General features: G+C 47.4%; 1 protein-coding gene across 4 annotated transcripts in view; it reads right to left on the bottom strand.

Annotated features, from left to right (window-relative positions):
- Positions 1–13,701: 13,701 nt before the first annotated feature.
- LOC310838051 (uncharacterized protein) overlaps positions 13,702–16,935 on the bottom strand; it is a 44,644-nt gene continuing 41,410 nt past the window's right edge. For 3 of the 4 annotated variants that reach the window (XR_014560656.1, XR_014560657.1, XR_014560658.1), the window contains 2 exons: positions 14,235–16,059; positions 13,702–13,966 (listed from right to left, as the gene is read on the bottom strand). Coding sequence is in view for 1 of the 4 variants with exons in the window: in XM_083725433.1 (XP_083581559.1) it covers positions 15,845–16,059 (215 nt within the window). In the remaining 3 variants the exon portion in view is untranslated. Of the gene's footprint in view, positions 16,060–16,935 lie in introns of all 4 variants that reach the window. The other variant, XM_083725433.1, reaches the window with a different exon arrangement.

Here is a 16,935-nt window from a genome sequence, read left to right on the forward strand (position 1 = left end):
AAGCGGCTCAGCAATTCTGGTGGTTTTCTTTTCATAAAAGGCTCGACAATTTGGGGGTCTTCCTAATAGAGCTTTTTGAAAGATGGCAACCCTAGACTAGATGATCCTCAGGGCCTCTGAGGTGGACTCCTTGGCAGGTTTTGAATAAACATACACAAATTTATTACTGGTAACATAAAAGGTAAAGGTAAAGGGACCCCTGACCATTAGGTCCAGTCGTGGCCGACTCTGGGGTTGTGGCGCTCATCTCGCTTTAGTGGCCGAGGGAGCCGGCGTACAGCTTCCGGGTCATGTGGCCAGCATGACTAAGCTGCTTCTGGCGAATCAGAGCAGCGCACGGAAACGCCGTTTACCTTCCCGCCGGAGCAGTGCCTATTTATCTACTTGCACTATGAGGTGCTTTCGAACTGCTAGGTGGGCAGGAGCAGGGACTGAGCAACGGGAGCTCACCCCATCGCGGGGATTTGAACCGCCGACCTTTTGATCAGCAAGACCTAGGCTCTGTGGTTTAACCCACAGCGCCACCCGCGTCCCACTGTCCCTATTGGTAACATATAGATAGATAAATTAAAGATCTTTACAATTCTATAATATGCAGAGATTAACATGTGCTGAAAAAGCAGAGAGAGGAGCTGAGGGAAGTCTGGGGGTGTGTGGGAAAGGGGGTTCTGGTTTGGGGAGGGGGGGAAATGAGGATGATATGTTTTTGATAAATTGTTACTGTTAAAATTCTTAATAAAATAAATAAATTAAAAAAGATGATCCTCAGGGCCTCTTCCAGCTGTATGATTCTATGATTCCTCTGTAAAGTAAGGCACATGTTGACAGGGCTGTCTTAAGCATATGCGGCACTGGGGTGCACAGGAGGGTGGAGCTGTCTGTCTGCTTCAGCGTCTTGCTGGCTCAGTTGCCCCCGAACTCGTGGCGCAGAGCTGCCTGCAGCAGAAGAGCCCGCCACGGCGCTCTGGCCAATGGGCAGGCTCTCCCCCAAACTCAACTCTCGGGCCCTGGACTCTTGGCCTTGCACCCCTGAGAGCCCCGCGCCTGGGTGCCCCGCACCCCAGCACCTATGGGTAAGACAGCCCTGCGTGTTGAACCTGCTTAGGGATGGCTGTCATAATTGGCCTGTCCACACGCAGAAGGACTGTACAGCGGTGCCTCGCAAGACGAAAAGAATCCGTTCCGCGAGTCTCTTCGTCTAGCGGTTTTATCGTCTTGCGAAGCAAGCCCATTACTGGCTTAGCGGATTAGCGCTATTAGCGGCTTAGCGGCTTTTAGTGCCTTAGCGGATAAGCGGATAAGCGGCTTAGTGGCTTAGAGAAAAGGGGAAAAAGTCGGAAAAACTCGCAATACATTTTCGTCTTGCAAAGCAAGCCCATAGGGAAATTCGTCTTGCGAAGCACCTCCAAAACGGAAAAACCTTTCGTCTAGCGGGTTTTTCGTCTTGCGAGGCATTTTCGTCTTGCGGGGCACCACTGTAGATGCAATGATGCCCATGCTGCTTTGTAAAGCCCCACAGGGCTGGGGAGGTTGGGGGAGGGAGTTTGGCTTGTTCTCTAGGGTCAATAGTGGGTTGGGTTCCACTGCCTCTTTGCTAAACAGAAACTACATAATAGAAACCACATCCCTCCCTTTATGTATCAGACAGGTGCTTTCTAAATGGATAGTTTTTATTCACAGTTGGTGCCTGTGTTGGATCTGAATTTATTTTACATATGTGCTGTTGTTTGTTTCAAACTGATAGCTCATTCAATAGAGCACGAGACTCTGAATCTCACACTTTAATCATATTTATCGGAGAAGAAAAAATTAAAACTATTAATAAATCAAGCCAAGGGAATGTGATATTCTGCTGCTGGAAATTCCCCAAAAAGAGAGGAGTCAGTATTTGGATTTTCCATATTTCATTTTTAAAAGACGGGATTTTAAAAGACCCAAGAGGATGTTTTATTTTCCTGAAAGGCACATTAAATAATTTCGAAGGAGAGAAGTAACACTAATTTGAAGAATTCCAAAGTTAAGTGCCACAATCTCTTGTTGATGATTCTGTGGGCTTCAACATGTTTTTTTTTTTTAACTCTTAGCTCAATTCAAGGCAAAGATGAAAACACAGCCAGACAAAGTTGCAAACAGAACTTTGGCCACTCAGTTTTTCCACACATGGTTACATTCAAGGCAGAAGAGGAAAACAAAAGCCCTGCCCCTGGAATCAAACTTGTGATTATAAAAGCTCTTCCACCGGGACGCATTTAGTCTCTTGCAAAAGAAAACGTTTTCGTCCTTGGTTGGAAACCGTCATAAAGCACAGAAGCGGCTGCATTAAGAGTCCACATGTAAAAACGATCCCTTGGCATATTGCAAGAACTCAGGGTGCAAAAGAGTCAGTCAAGTTTTCTTCCAGCTGAGAAACATGGCAGCGTCAACAGTAAGTCCAGCAGCCATCTGGGAGGGTCACAGACCTAAGCAAAATAAAAAGGCCACAGCAGAAGAATTGACAGGATGGAAAAGTTTGAACAGAAAAGTTTGGTAAGAGAGCCAACATGTCATTCCACGCGGTAGTCCCAAATGGAATGGGACATCACAAGATTCACAGAAGCCATGGCAACTTTTGTTTGAATTCTGGGATGTCCTCCTCTGGGGTGGCTGTGGCTGTCATGGCAGCCTCTGTCATGGCCTCTGCCACCACACATCGAGAATTGGGCACAGCATATCCAGAAACACACTTCTGGAAGCAGGAACTTCTGCGGTGAGGCAGGAGAGGCCAGGAGAAGCCCTATGGCCGAGGCCTAGCTGCCATGGCGATGGTGGCTGAGAGACAGCTGGTAAGGGCCTTTTCAGGGCCGGGGCCTTTTCAGTGATGGCTCCGAGCTGGTGGAATGCTCTGCCCCATGAGACTAGGGCCCTTCAGGATTTAACCTCCTTCCGTCGGGCCTGTAAGACAGAGCTATTCCGCCTGGCCTCTAATTTGAATTCAGCCTGATCTTTTATTTCCCTTCTCTTCCCTCCCCCTTCCCTTTTATCACCCGCTCTGAGACCCTACAGCTAATTCTCCCCTGGCCTCCTCACTGGCCCAAGTAGGACCAATTGAGCCAGCTAGCCCTGGGGATTATCTAACTGATTTTTGAATTTTATGCTGCTTTTACAATAAAGTGTTTTAAATTTGCTGTTAGCCACCCTGAGCCTGGTTTTTGAACCGGGAAGGGTGGGGTATAAATAAAAAAATATTATTATTATTATTAAGGTGGCGGGTGGATGTGCTTGCATCACGAATATCGGGTGGGTGGAGGTGAGAAAGAACATGGCTTCCATTGGGGTGGGTGAGAGAAGGAACGAGGAATTGGGGTGGGGCAGAGCCATAGCTAGGTGAACTTGACCCCAGATCAGGGGTCAGCAACCTTTTTCAGCCGTGGGCCAGTCCACCGTCCTTCAGTTCATGTGGTGGGCCGGATTATATTTTGAAGGGAAAAAATGAACGAATTCCTATGCCCCACAAATAAGCCAGAGATGCATTTTAAATAAAAGGAGACATTCTACTCATGTAAAAACACGCTGATTCCAAGACTGTCTGCGGGCTGGATTTAGAAGGCAATTGGGCCACATCTAGCTCACAAGCCGTAGGTTGCCTACCCCTGATCCAGATTGTACCCCCTAGGAATGTGGCACAGGAAAAAAATAGGGAAAAACAGGGCCCCCGCGTTTCACAAAGACCCACTATTTAAAACCTTTTATTATGAGGCACTCGTGAAATTAAAAGACTCCTGCTTCTTGGGAGAAAAGCAATGACAAATCTAGGCAGCATCTTAAAAATCAGAGACATCACCTTGCCAACAAAGGTCCGTATAGTAAAAGCTATGGTTTTCCCAGTAGTGATGTATGGAAGTGAGAGCTGGACCATAAAGAAGGCTGATCGCCGAAGGATTGATGCTTTTGAATTATGGTGCTGGAGAAGACTCTTGAGAGTCCCATGGACTGCAAGAAGATCAAACCTCTCCATTCTGAAGGAAATCAGCCCTGAGTGCTCACTGGAAGGACAGATCCTGAAGCTGAGGCTCCAATACTTTGGCCACCTTGTGAGAAGAAAAGACTCTCTGGAAAAGACCCTGATGTTGGGAAAGATGGAGGGCACAAGGAGAAGGGGACGACAGAGGACGAGATGGTTGGACAGTGTTCTCGAAGCTACCAGCATGAGTTTGACCAAACTGCGTGAGGCAGTGGAAGACAGGAGTGCCTGGCGTGCTCTGGTCCAGGGGGTCACGAAGAGTCGGACACGACTAAACAACTAAACAACAAAAACAACAATTATGAGGCAATAATCAATATTTTCAATTATGAACATATTTATGGACATATTTTTTAGCTGATTTTGTGCCCCCCTCGTCTGCAGCCCTAGTGGGGGCCCTCCTCCCCACCCCCCAGCTATGGCCCTGGGGTAGGGACGAGAAAGAGCGTAACTTCGGGTGAACTGGGTGGGAGAAAGAGCAAGGAATTTGGATGTGTTTTGTTTGTTTGTTTGTCCCACTTTCTCATCCATGGCATGCTAGACTGAAGGCAAAGCATGGAAGCAGCAACAGATTTGCTAATTGGTTATTTAAACTGGATGAGGACCTCGGGCCTGTTTTCTCGGAGCCCCTCTGAATGAAACTGCTTGGGGAGTAGGGAACGATGCGCAACTTGGAAGTGCCCGGAAACAGCAGCTGCGCTTGATGCAACAGTGCAATTGTTTCTGAAGCAATCTGGATGACCAGGCCTGTCCTTGCTCAAGCCACTTGCGAAAGCTGCTGCATGAGGAAGCTGTGGCTGGACTTTTGGCATGCTTACGTGGAAATGTATGGATTTTTAGGGGAAGGGTGATGGCTGAGCAGTTGAGCATTTGCTCCACGTGCAGAAGGTCCAAGGTTCGATCCCTGGCGTCTCCAGATAGGGCTTGGGGTGGCCCCTGCCTGAAACCCCTAAAAAGCTGCTGTTAGGCATAGAATCATAGAACTGTGGAGTTGGAAGGGATCCTAAGGGTCATCTAGTCCGACCCCCTGCAATGCAGGAATCTCAACTCAAGTATCCAAGACAGAGGGCTAAAATCTATGGTTGTTCCTCCTGAAGCAGGATGTGCCCTACTATTCTCAGCTACCTCATTCAGTGGCAATAACTCGCCTGTCCTCACCAGCAAGATCCGTACACACCCCTTGGTAGTGCTTTGAGCTGTTAGCAAGGCTGTTTCACACTCAGTTCTTACTTACCATCCCATCTTCTGTCTAGGGCCCCATCTACACTCTTCGTCTAAAGCAGGGATCAGCAAACTTTTTCAGCAGGGGGCTGGTCCACTGTCCCTCAGACCTTGTGGGGGGCCGGACTATATTTTGAAATTACAGTGGTGCCCCGCAAGACGAATGCCTCGCAAGACGAAAAACCCGCAAGACGAAAGGGTTTTCCGTTTTTCGAGGCGCTTCGCAAGACGAATTTCCCTATGGGCTTGCTTCGCAAGACGAAAACGTCTTGTGAGTCTTGCGAGTTTTTCCCCTTTCCCCCCCTTTTTCTAAGCCGCTAAGCCGCTAATAGCCGCTAAGCCTCTAATAGCGCTAATCCGCTAAGCGGCTAATAGGGGTGCTTCGCAAGACGAAAAAACCGCAAGACGAAGAGACTCGCGGAACGAATTATTTTCGTCTTGTGAGGCACCACTGTAATAATGAACGAATTCCTATGCGCCACAAATCACCCAGAGATGCATTTTAAATAAAAGGACACATTCTACTCATGTAAAAACACGCTGATTCCTGGACTGTCTGCGGGCCGGATTGAGAAGGTGATTGGGCCGGATCCGGCCCCCGGGCCTTAGTTTGCCTACCCATGGTCTAAAGCCATATTGTGGGGAGCCAGCACACATGACCTGAGCACAAGAGCCATTCGTACTGCAAAATGCATTGTGCTTAAATAAATAAATAAACTTGACCATTCTTGACCATTTGTTTTATTTTCATTACTGGATTAAAATGGCATCTTTCCTGAGCCTTTACAGGGCAAAGACTAATATGCCGTGTTAAAACGCAAGTCAGTATTTAAAAGTTGTAAGCAAGAACAACACCAAGCAATGTAACACTTTAGATTTTTCAATACTTTTAATTGAACATATGGGAAATAATTGTGCACAGCGGAAAACACTCGGCAGCATTAAGATAAATTCAGCAGTGTAAACAAGTTTTGACGGATGTAGCAATGGAATATTGAGTGGTTTGGTTTATGTAAAATATGCAGGGGTTTATGTTATGCAAAATGAACCATGGAAAGAGAAGAAGGGAAGTCACTGACATTTTAAGGTTGTTTAAATGAATATTCTAAATTGTAAAACAGAAAATTTAATAATATATCTATATCTATAACTTATATGCAATGTTAAAATGCAAGTGGATATTTCAAAGGGTAAACAAAAGCAACAGCAAGCAAGATAACGCTTTTGATTTTTTAAAAAAATACTTTGGGGGGGGGCAGAGGCATTCCTACCCGTTAGCAGCCCCGTAAAACAAAACACAGCTTTCCCGAGATTTTTTGGTTTGTTTAAATGTGCCCGTTGCTTGAAAGGGTTGGGAGAATGGAAAGATCTTCACCTCGCACCAAAGAGGCTGTGCAGAAGGCCTCCGGTGAGCCTCAGCCAGAGAACGATTGCTGAGAAGGCTCTGCCTACCAGCCATAGAATCATAGAATCATAGGGTTGGAAGAGACCACAAGGGCCATCGAGTCCAACCCCCTGCCAAGCAGGAAACACCATCAGAGCACTCCTGACATATGGTTGTCAAGCCTCTGCTTAAAGACCTCCAAAGAAGGAGACTCCACCACACTCCTTGGCAGCAAATTCCACTGTCGAACAGCTCTTACTGTCAGGAAGTTCTTCCTAATCTTTAGGTGGAATCTTCTTTCTTGTAGTTTGGAACCATTGCTCCGTGTCTGCTTCTCTGGAGCAGCATAAAACAACCTTTCTCCCTCCTCTATGTGACATCCTTTAATATATTTGAACATGGCTATCATATCACCCCTTAACCTCCTCTTCTCCAGGCTAAACATGCCCAGATCCCTTTGCTCTCTTGATGGTGACACACAAAGCAGGGCCCTGGCACCCTCCAACTGTTTTGGACTACACCCCCCATGAGCCCTAACCCATGCAGCACGTGACATTCCCCTTGCAGATGGGGAAGTGGACAGCAGGCTGAGGAGGACTGTGTAGGCGTCTGTGGCGTTTGCCCACCTAGGTGTGTGACATCATACCAGGTTCTTAAGGAAAGGGTTAACTAAGTGTAAAATGACTAACCAATAGGAACCCAAGGGGAGGAGTTAGAGTTAGAGTTAGAGTTGTTAAGAAGTCAGTCTGGAGTTAGAGAAGAGACAGAGAGGATAAGTCTGTGGGTTGGGCTAGTCTGATGTGGGAGAGTGAGAGAATCTGTTAAGAGGAGTCAGTCAAACAGTTGATCTAATCAGTCAGAAGGTATTAGGAAGGTATAGGCCGGTAAAGAAACTAAGGATAAGAAACTGACAAGAAAAATTATCTGAAACCATAAACTTGTTAATGCTTATAAAATAAACTTGTTTTTTGGTTCACTTTTAACAACTGGCTGGACTCAGTGTCTTACCAGAGAGTAACTGGCTGGTGGCAGCGGGGAAGCGAGCACAGTGGTGGCACAGGGGTCAATAGACCATTAAACGTCCGGGGACCCTACGTGATCACCACAGTGTCCCTCACCCATTATTTTGTCCATGCAGCTGCATCTACAGCCCTGCTTCTAGAGATGGCCCTTGCCATTATGAATAGGAGCTCTCCCTGCTCTGCCAGAGCAGATAGCAGGACTCCCATACAGGCCTGAATCTTGGGGTGCCTGCTTTCAGACCCTCCAAGGGCCCCTATTTTCCAGCGACATCCCTGATTTCTAATTCTGATTCAGAATGTTCCCCTTTTCCTTAGCATGTCTGTACAGCGGTGCCCCGCAAGACGAATGCCTTGCAAGACGAAAAACTCGCTAGACGAAAGAGTTTTCCGTTTCTTGAGGTGCTTTGCAAGACGAATTTCCCTATGGGCTTGCTTCGCAAGATGGAACGTCTTGCGAGTTCTTGCGAGTTCTTTTCCTTTTTCCAAGCCGCTAAGCCGCTAATAGCCGCTAAGCCGCTAATAGCCGTGCTTCGCAAGACGAAAAAACCGCAAGACGAAGAGACTCGCGGAACGAATTAATTTCGTCTTGCGAGGCACCACTGTATTTTCAATGGAGAAATGTTGGAGGGTATGGAGTTATCTGACCCCATAGTCGTCTGAAGGCAACCCTGTATAGGGAAGATATTTTAAAAAATGTTTAATGTTTTATTATGTTTTTATATACCCTGTCCATCTGGCCAGGCCTCACCAGCCTCTCTGGGCAGCTCCCAACAGAATATTAAAAACACAATAAAACACCAAACATTCAAAACTTCCTTACACAGGGTTGCCTTCAGATGTCTTCTAAAAGTCAGGTAGTTGTCTATTTCCTTGCATCTGACAGGAGGGCGTTCCACAGGGTGGGCGCCACCACCGAGAAGGTCCTCTGCCTGGTTCCCCGTAACCTCACTTCTCGCAGGGAGGGAACTGTCAGAAGGCCCTCAGAGCTGGACCTCAGAGCTGAACGATGGGGGTGGAGACGCTCATTCATAGCTTGGTATACCTGTCAGAATCAGATAAGACCTCCTTGGGACCTATTTCAGCCCAAGGCTTGCATTCCCTTCTGGTCAACCACCCAAGAGCCACTAATATCTTCCCACTCTTGTCTGGAGAAGCTCCCCTCTCTCCCCCTAGGACAGGGGTCAGCAACCTTTTTCAGTCATGGGTCAGCCCACCGTCCCTCAGACCATGTGCTGGGGCCGAACTATATTTTGGAAATGAAAAATGAATCAATTCCTATGCCCCACAAATAACCCAGAGATGCATCTTAAATAAAAGGACACATTCCACTCTTGTAAAAACATGCTGATTCTCAGACCATCCGTGGGCTGCATTGATATAATAATAATAATAATAATAATAATAATAATAATAATAATAATAATATATTTATACCCCGCCCATCTGGCTGGGTTTCCCCAGCCACTCTGGGCAGCTTCCAACACAATATTAAAATACAATAGTCTAAAATTACAAACTTCCCTATACAGGGCTGCCTTCACATGTTTATTTCCTTGACATCTGATGGGAGGGTGTTCCACAGGGCAGGTGCCACTACCAAGAAGGCCCTCTGCCCGGTTCCCTGTAACTTGGCTTCTCGCAGTGAGGGAACCACCAGAAGGCCCTTGGCACTGGACCTCAGTGTCCAGGCAGAACGATGGGGGTGGAGACGCTCCATCAGGTATACTGGGCTGAGGCCATTTAAGGCTTTAAAGGTCAGCACCAACACTTTGAATTGTGCTCGGAAACGTACTGGGATTGAGACGGTGATAGGGTTGCATCCAGCCCCCGGGCCTTAGGTTGCCTACCCCTGCCCTAGGACATGGAAATTAGCCCAGCCTCAGAGTTGGTGGGAATGGGGTGCTGTGGATTCCATCATACCTGTCCTAAAATACTTTGGTCAGGGCACAGGACTCCACACACACCAAGGGGAAAGGCATGCTGCCATTGAGGGGGGCAGTTTGAGTCCTGAAGCCTCCAGTTGCCTGTACCTTCCTCTTAAGTTCATAAGATTGCTGAAGGCTGGGACAGGACGGTCGCCAGCTGTTTTTCTCACAAGTTGTGAGAAAAGTTCATATTATGTAAGAGGGCGATGAGAGATGTCTGGCATGGACATCCAAAATGCAGCTGTGCATGTGACTACAAGAAGAAGGGTGTTCTGGGAAGGCTCACCTGGGAATGATTATAAGCACAATAATCCTAAGGAAACAGGTAATGTGCTCAGAGCGTGGCGGCAGAAACATGTTCTGCTAGTAATACGAGGGATGAAGGGCGCTTTTCAGCTCAGAAAAGGAGGGGTAAATGCTTAAATCAACGGTAGCAAAAACATTTAGACACCCAAAGGAAAATAGAAACCACACCAGCAGTGTTATCTTAATGGCAGGGAGTATAATGCACAGCACCGGAAGAAACGTGACGCTTCAGGTCCCTTTTGCAAAGAGATAGTTGAAAGAACAACAACGTCCCAGCATGCACTTCACCTTCCTTTGACTCATCTCTGAAAAGACCCTTTTGACTGACAGTCCAGAACTTGAGATATACTGCTGGGACAATCCTGACCTCTCTCTCTCTCTGCAGTTGTTGACATATTTGTTCTTTATTGTTTCTTTGTGAAATGAGGATCGATTAAAAGTTATTTAAAACGACAACAGCAACAGTGTCCCCGCACCTCGTTCTGCAATCTCGCAGAGAAGTAGAAATGATGCCACGGAAAAGCACTGCCTTCTACTCCCAATCCCAGAAATGATCCATCACTTTGACAGAATCAAAAGCGTACAGCGATCAAGGCAAGCATAGGCAAACCCAGCCCTCCAGATGTTTTGGGACTACAATTCCCATCATCCCTGACCCCTGTTCCTGTTAGCTAGGGATGATGGGAGTTGTAGTCCCAAAACATCTGGAGGGCTGAGTTTGCCTATGCCTGATCTAGGAGACACTTCCTCTGTCTCTCTTTCTCAGGGTAGCTTTGAGGTCCCCAACATGGTGTCCCCAGAAACCTTCCATGCTCGCCAAAGCCCTCCGCCCTCCCCCACTTTTTTTTTAAATAAAAAAGAGTGACTTTTTTGGTTGGAAGGGATCTCTGTTTTTTTATGGGATGTCACCTGCTTTCTTTGTCTTGTTTTTTTGAGGGGCGGCAGGTTCTTTTGTTTCCGAACATCACCGCTTTTCTTCTGTGAAATGGGTATTTTTGTGGTGGCCACAGCCGTTTATCGATTTTTCAGATGTGCTACCAGGCACAAAAAGGTTGGGTATACCTGTTGGAGGAAATCAGCCAATCCGGCTTGAAGCTGGATTAAAACTGGTTGTGCATTCTGTATCATCCCTCAAGCTGCCTTGAGCGTTTTGCTAAAGATTGTTCCACCATTGAGTAAAACAATGAGAGATAAGGAACTGGCCTGCAGTTCTTTTCAGTTTAAGGGGATCAATGAATCCCAAAGGGTGTCCTGAGACCACTAGCCTAGTCTTGTTGTCTTGTTGCGTTGGATGGGTTTCAGTTAGTAAGGCTCGAGGAGCTGGACAAAGTGCTTGGATATTTATTTATTTTTTACATGACACCCTAAAGTCACTCCTTGACATGGGAAATCAGCCTTGTGATTAGGGCACATCCCTCCCCACCGACACCTTTTGAATAGCTTTGCCACTGTTTCTAACTTTATTCTCTTCTCTCGTACATCTTCCCAGCATTTGCGTATTTCAGTACCACCTCAGCTCTGACCACTATGTCCCGGTGAATCAGGAATAGGGAACCTTCGCCTTGGAAACGCTGTTGGAAGCTGATGTTTCCTCATTCCTGGCGAGACTTTTCCCTCAGCCTATCTGTTGTGCTGTTGCTGGATGGGAAAACTTGTCACATCCCCTCAGGTGGCTTACCCATTTGAACTCCCATTAGCCCCAGCCAGCAGGGCCTACAGACAACGATGGTGGGAGTTGTAGTTCAGCAACATTTGTGGTGCCTGGGTGGGCAGCAAACATTTGTTTTGGTATTTTATCAAATACACCCTGCAGGATGGCTTCTGCAGACAATAGCTCTGGTGCAAGGCCAGGCCTCCAGGGCCCCTGTGCACATTCAGAACAGCAACGTGGGGAAGGAGAAGTTGAAGGCGTTTATTTTGCTTCCACAATGGTCCACAGCAAAACCAGAGGCCTTTCTTTTGGGCATCGTCGGCCAGAGGGTGTTAAAGAAGGACTGAACATTTTTTATGTATGCAACAACAGCAGCAAGGATACTTGTCGCTAAGCACTGGAAAACCCAAGATTTGCCCACACTGGAAGAATGGCAGATGCAACTGATAGACTATATGGAGCTAGCAGAAATGACTGGCAGAATCCGAGACCTGGGAGAAGAGGCTGTGGAGGAGGACTGGAAGAAATTTAAGGACTATTTACAAAAATATTGTAAATTGTATGAATGTTAAGAAAGATGTAAGATTATCAACAATATGGCACCAATAAGTTAGTTAGAAGGAATATGAAGATAAATGAAAATATAAGAAAAGATAAATTTTGGATAAATATTATGTTAAAATTAAGCTTGTAAGGTTTGGGTTAAATTATCTAAAATTAGGGATACAATATTGGAAAATTATAATATAAGAATTGAAACAAGGTGATAAATTGCTGGGTAAAGCTTGAAAATTTGGAACGCAGGAACGAGAGATGCGAGGAAGTCCAAAGAAGTGAAGAAAATGTGGATATTGAAAAATTATATGTTATTTTGTTTGCTTTTTCTATTGTATTAAGAAAATCTTTAATAAATATTTATTAAAAAACAACAACACAATGGTCCACAGCAGCACCATGCCTCATGGCTTTCCCCCCAGAGAATCCTAGGAACTGAAGTTCCTCACACAGCCACAACGCCCAGCATGCTTCAGAAACGACAGCTTCCAGGAGGGCAAAGCCATGTCCTTGGAATTGCTTGCCGTACCATTAGACAGAGACAGGCAATTGCCTCAGGCGGTTAATTCTGAGTGGGCAAAAGATGGGTTGCCTTTTCACTGGGAGGGAGGAAGAGAGGTTCTTGTGGGATTTTCTACCTCAGAGGTATGAGTGTGTGTGTGTGGACTGTGCAAATCTCTCAATCTATGTTTCTCTCGGTTTCTCATTCCCCCCAGCTCTTAAAGTAAGGTTACCAGACGTCCCCATTTACAAATCAGTCCCCTATCATTTCCACTATCATTCCGACGGAAGTTGAAAAGTATCACCGGATTCATTGAAAAAAACCTCTGGTAACCTTATCTTGGGACGCGGGTGGTGCTGTGGGTTAAACCACAGAGCCTAGGGCTTGCCGATCAGAAGGTCGGCGGTTTGAATCCCCACGACAGGGTGAGCTCCTATTGCTCGGTCCCTGCTCCTGCCAACCTAGCAGTTCTAAAGCACGTCAAAGTGCAAGTAGATAAATAGGTACCGCTCTGGCGGGAAGGTAAACGGCGTTTCCGTGCGCTGCTCTGGTTCACCAGAAGCGGCTTAGTCATGCTGGCCACATGACCCGGAAGCTGTACGCCGGCTCCCTCGGCCAGTAAAGCGAGATGAGCGCCACAACCCCAGAGTCAGTCACGACTGGACCTAATGGTCAGGGGTTCCTTTACCTTTTAACCTTATCTTAAAGTCATGCCTCGTTTTCACATGCTCAGTGGTTGTAAAAGAAAAGAAAATAAGTCTTCATGAGAATTCATCTACACTTTGCGAAGCATCCCTCACAATCTAACCCATTTATGAATATAGTTTTGGCTAATATATGCATTTCTCTCTCATATATGCATCATTTGTACACACTGCTCGGTTGGAGAACTGCACTGCACAATTCACAGGGGTGCAAATATTGAAGGGCAGCTGTGGTTTGGTTCGCACATTGTCTCGGAAAGTGTGACTTGGGCACGTCTGCCTTTTAATGTGAACTGAACTGAATTTCATCTTCCTGACTCTTCACGCCCCTCCTTTGACCTTGTTCTTGTTGCTGTCGCACCGGCTACCTGGCAAAAGAATCATGCTCTCGGGCTCATATGGGTCCCTTCAGCAAAACAATACTTGCAAGGAACATTTTAAATCTTTTAATTGGGAATTGTAGATAGACAAACAGAAACATACATGGTATTTTTAGTGCACCAGCACTCTGTTCATAAGAGACGTTGTTTCTACAGTATTATAATAATGGTATTTTTGAAGGCTAGTGGTGTAGACATATGCACAACAATTTTGAGAAAGGTTTTCTTTCTTGAAAGCTCCAGACACGTCTAAGAGCTTGTGCAGGGTTGCAATCTGGGAAATTGTGCTGGTGAGAGCCTGCGATATAGGCTAACCCTATGAAGTACCGTATTTTTTGCTCTATAAGACTCACTTTTTCCCTCCTAAAAAGTAAGGGGAAATGTGTGTGCGTCTTATGGAGCGAATGCAGGCTGCGCAGCTATCCCAGAAGCCAGAACAGCAAGAGGGATTGCTGCTTTCACTGCGCAGCGATCCCTCTTGCTGTTCTGGCTTCTGAGATTCAGAATATTTTTTCCTCTTGTTTTCCTCCTCCAAAAACAAGGTGCGTCTTGTGGTCTGGTGGGTCTTATAGAGCGAAAAGTACGGTAGTCTGTGTTTAAACCAGGGGTGGGTAACCTCCAGTTCATGGGCCAGCCCTGGCCTGTCAGGGCGGGGGATTTGGCCCATGAGGCTATTTTAAGGAAACTATGCCTACCTTCCCCTCCAATGAGTGGTGACGCCAGCTGATGGGACAGGGTTTGATCCTGCGTTGACTGCACGGACCGGTTTCACAGCCGAGCACTTGTAGGTGCAGTCAAATTGAACAGGATTTAGTCCCTGCTCATCAACCGACCAGTGGGGGTTTAGGTTTGGTGAGACATTCCTGTTCTGCTGGGAGCAGGCACACACAGTCAAAGCTCAGGTGTGAGGCTGTTTGAAAGCCCTTTTGCAAACAGCCCCGACTGCTCTTTAAACACTTCCATTTTCAGAGGTTCAAAGAGCAGTACCCCCTGTGAAGGAGGTCAGTGTTATTATCATTTCCATGTTGCCATTCAGCAGGGACACCGACATTGGGCCCCACATTGTGGCTGTCCAATGTCGGCGTGCGCCCCGCAGTGCCATAATGACGTTGTGATGTGACGTGAGGCCGGAACACGTGCACTGTGCCATGCTGTCATGATAGCACAGTGCACATGTTCTGGTGCTGCGGCAGTGACTGGATCGGGGCCTCTGCGTCCATGTGCCACCCCCCACAACCACCTACTGCCTTACCTCTAGTGCTCAGGCCCTGTCACCACCATGGCGGGTGGTGCACAGAGGCGGCTACAGAGGCGGCAGACAGCAGTCATGGCAGGGGTGGAGGCCTGGCGCCCACAGCAAAAAAACAGTTTGGGGGCCCAGGCCCCTGGGGGCCCCTGAAGATGGTGCCAGTCAGAGAGTGCTAGAGAACAGGGACCTGGTTATTCCGAGTTCCTCATTCTGCGTTCCTAGCTGAGGCCACATTTGAACCAGGAGGTTTTGCGGCCTGGGGCTCGTGCGCTTTCAGCCTGACCCTACACGTTTACTTGAAAGAAAGTCCCAATGAATTGAATGGGGTTTGCTTTCAAGAAGGCATGCCTGGGATTGCAGCCTGAACTACTGGGCTATGTCATGAAATCTGATCACCTTGTGAGGTTCTAAGAAGTTCTCCCAAAATCTTTTGTTTGGGCAAAGGTAGCTTGCAAATCCCAGACCAAAGGACGGACGGACACTTGCGTGATTTGCAGCACTTCAGGAACTTCAGGGACCGCACACCAGGGGGCGCCACCAAACCAACTCACTGTCATGGCAATGTTTGGGAAGCGGCCATAACTCAACGTGTTATAACTGGTCGTGAAGCGGCTTTTATCTCTTGTCAATAAATAAAATAAATAGGATGGGGACCTGCTGTCAGAAGCCCTACGGAGCCACGGCCAGACGAGCAGCAGTTTCCTGCATCCGTAGGGAACTTGATAATAAACGAATTGGTTTGTTTAGAGGGCTAATTTGTGGGCCGGAAGGTAAAGACAGAAATATAAACCGGGAGCGACATTGTAGATACGAAAGGACGGCATTGTGTCCATTATAAGAAGCAGGGCCTTGGCTGTTTTGGAGACGGAAGGAGACATGAGCAAGAGGAGACGGTCACTGTGGGGAGCGGGTCAGTTTCATTACAGGGCGGGTGTGTTCTGGGTCTCACAAGAGGTAGGCAAGGAGCATGGTCAGGATGGTGGCCACGCAGACCAAGGGGAGGCGGGGAGCCCCGGAGTAGCCGCTGTTGCAGTAGTCAGTGTTGCAGCAGTAGTAGGTGACGCGGAAAGGGTTGTTGGAGTAGCTGATTCTGTCCAAGCTGCTACACTTTCTGGCCGAGATGCAGCCCTTCCCGTAGATAGATTCGTGGACTTTGTAATCTGCAAGGAGCAAGCGGGTGCAAAGTTACAAGGGCCGCAGCTCAGCGGCAGAGGGTCTGCCTTGCAAGCGGAAGGCTCCGGGTTCAATCCCCGGCGTCTCCAGGTAGGGCTGGGGGAGAGTTCTGCCCGAAATCCCAGAAAGCTGCTGCCGGTCCGTGTAGACAGTGCTGAGCTAGATGGACCAGTTGTCCAACTCAATATAACACAGTACAGTGGTACCTCGGGTTACATATGCTTCAGGTTACATACGCTTCAGGTTACAGACTCCGCTAACCCAGAAATAGTACCTCGGGTTAAGAACTTTGCTTCAGGATGAGAACAGAAATCATGCTCCGGCAGCACGGCAGCAGCAGGAGGTGCCATTAGCTAAAGTGGTGCTTCAGGTTAAGAACAGTTTCAGGTTAAGAATGGACCTTCAGAATGAATTAAGTACTTAACCCGAGGTATCACTGTACATATGTTCCTACAGAGGTTGAGGATCGGCAGGACGTACCGGGGCTGGTAGATACTCCTGATTTTAATGGTGGAGCATAGGCATGCTAAGCCAGAAATGTTGCCATGAGAAACGAAGCCTGAGGGGGAATGAGATCATTGCACTGCACCCAGAATGCAAGCGCAGGTCTCGCCTAATCCCCATCTTTAAAAAGGGATTTCACAGAGGTGGCTTGGAAAGGGGCATTTAGACACATGACAGCTCTCTCTCTATGACCTCCAGAAGCAGAGGCAGTATATATACTGTATGGTAGTTATTAGGGAACACAGTGGCATAGCGTGGACTGCTAGTGCCCGGGGTAGGCAAACCACAGACACTTCTGAAGTGATCCCTCCTCTGGAGACAGGTGGGGCTGCACAGCGCTCCTTAAATGCCCGCCCACA

Source organism: Podarcis gaigeae, assembly GCF_964106915.1.
Source record: "Podarcis gaigeae genome assembly, chromosome: 2".
Taxonomy (NCBI): domain Eukaryota; kingdom Metazoa; phylum Chordata; class Lepidosauria; order Squamata; family Lacertidae; genus Podarcis; species Podarcis gaigeae.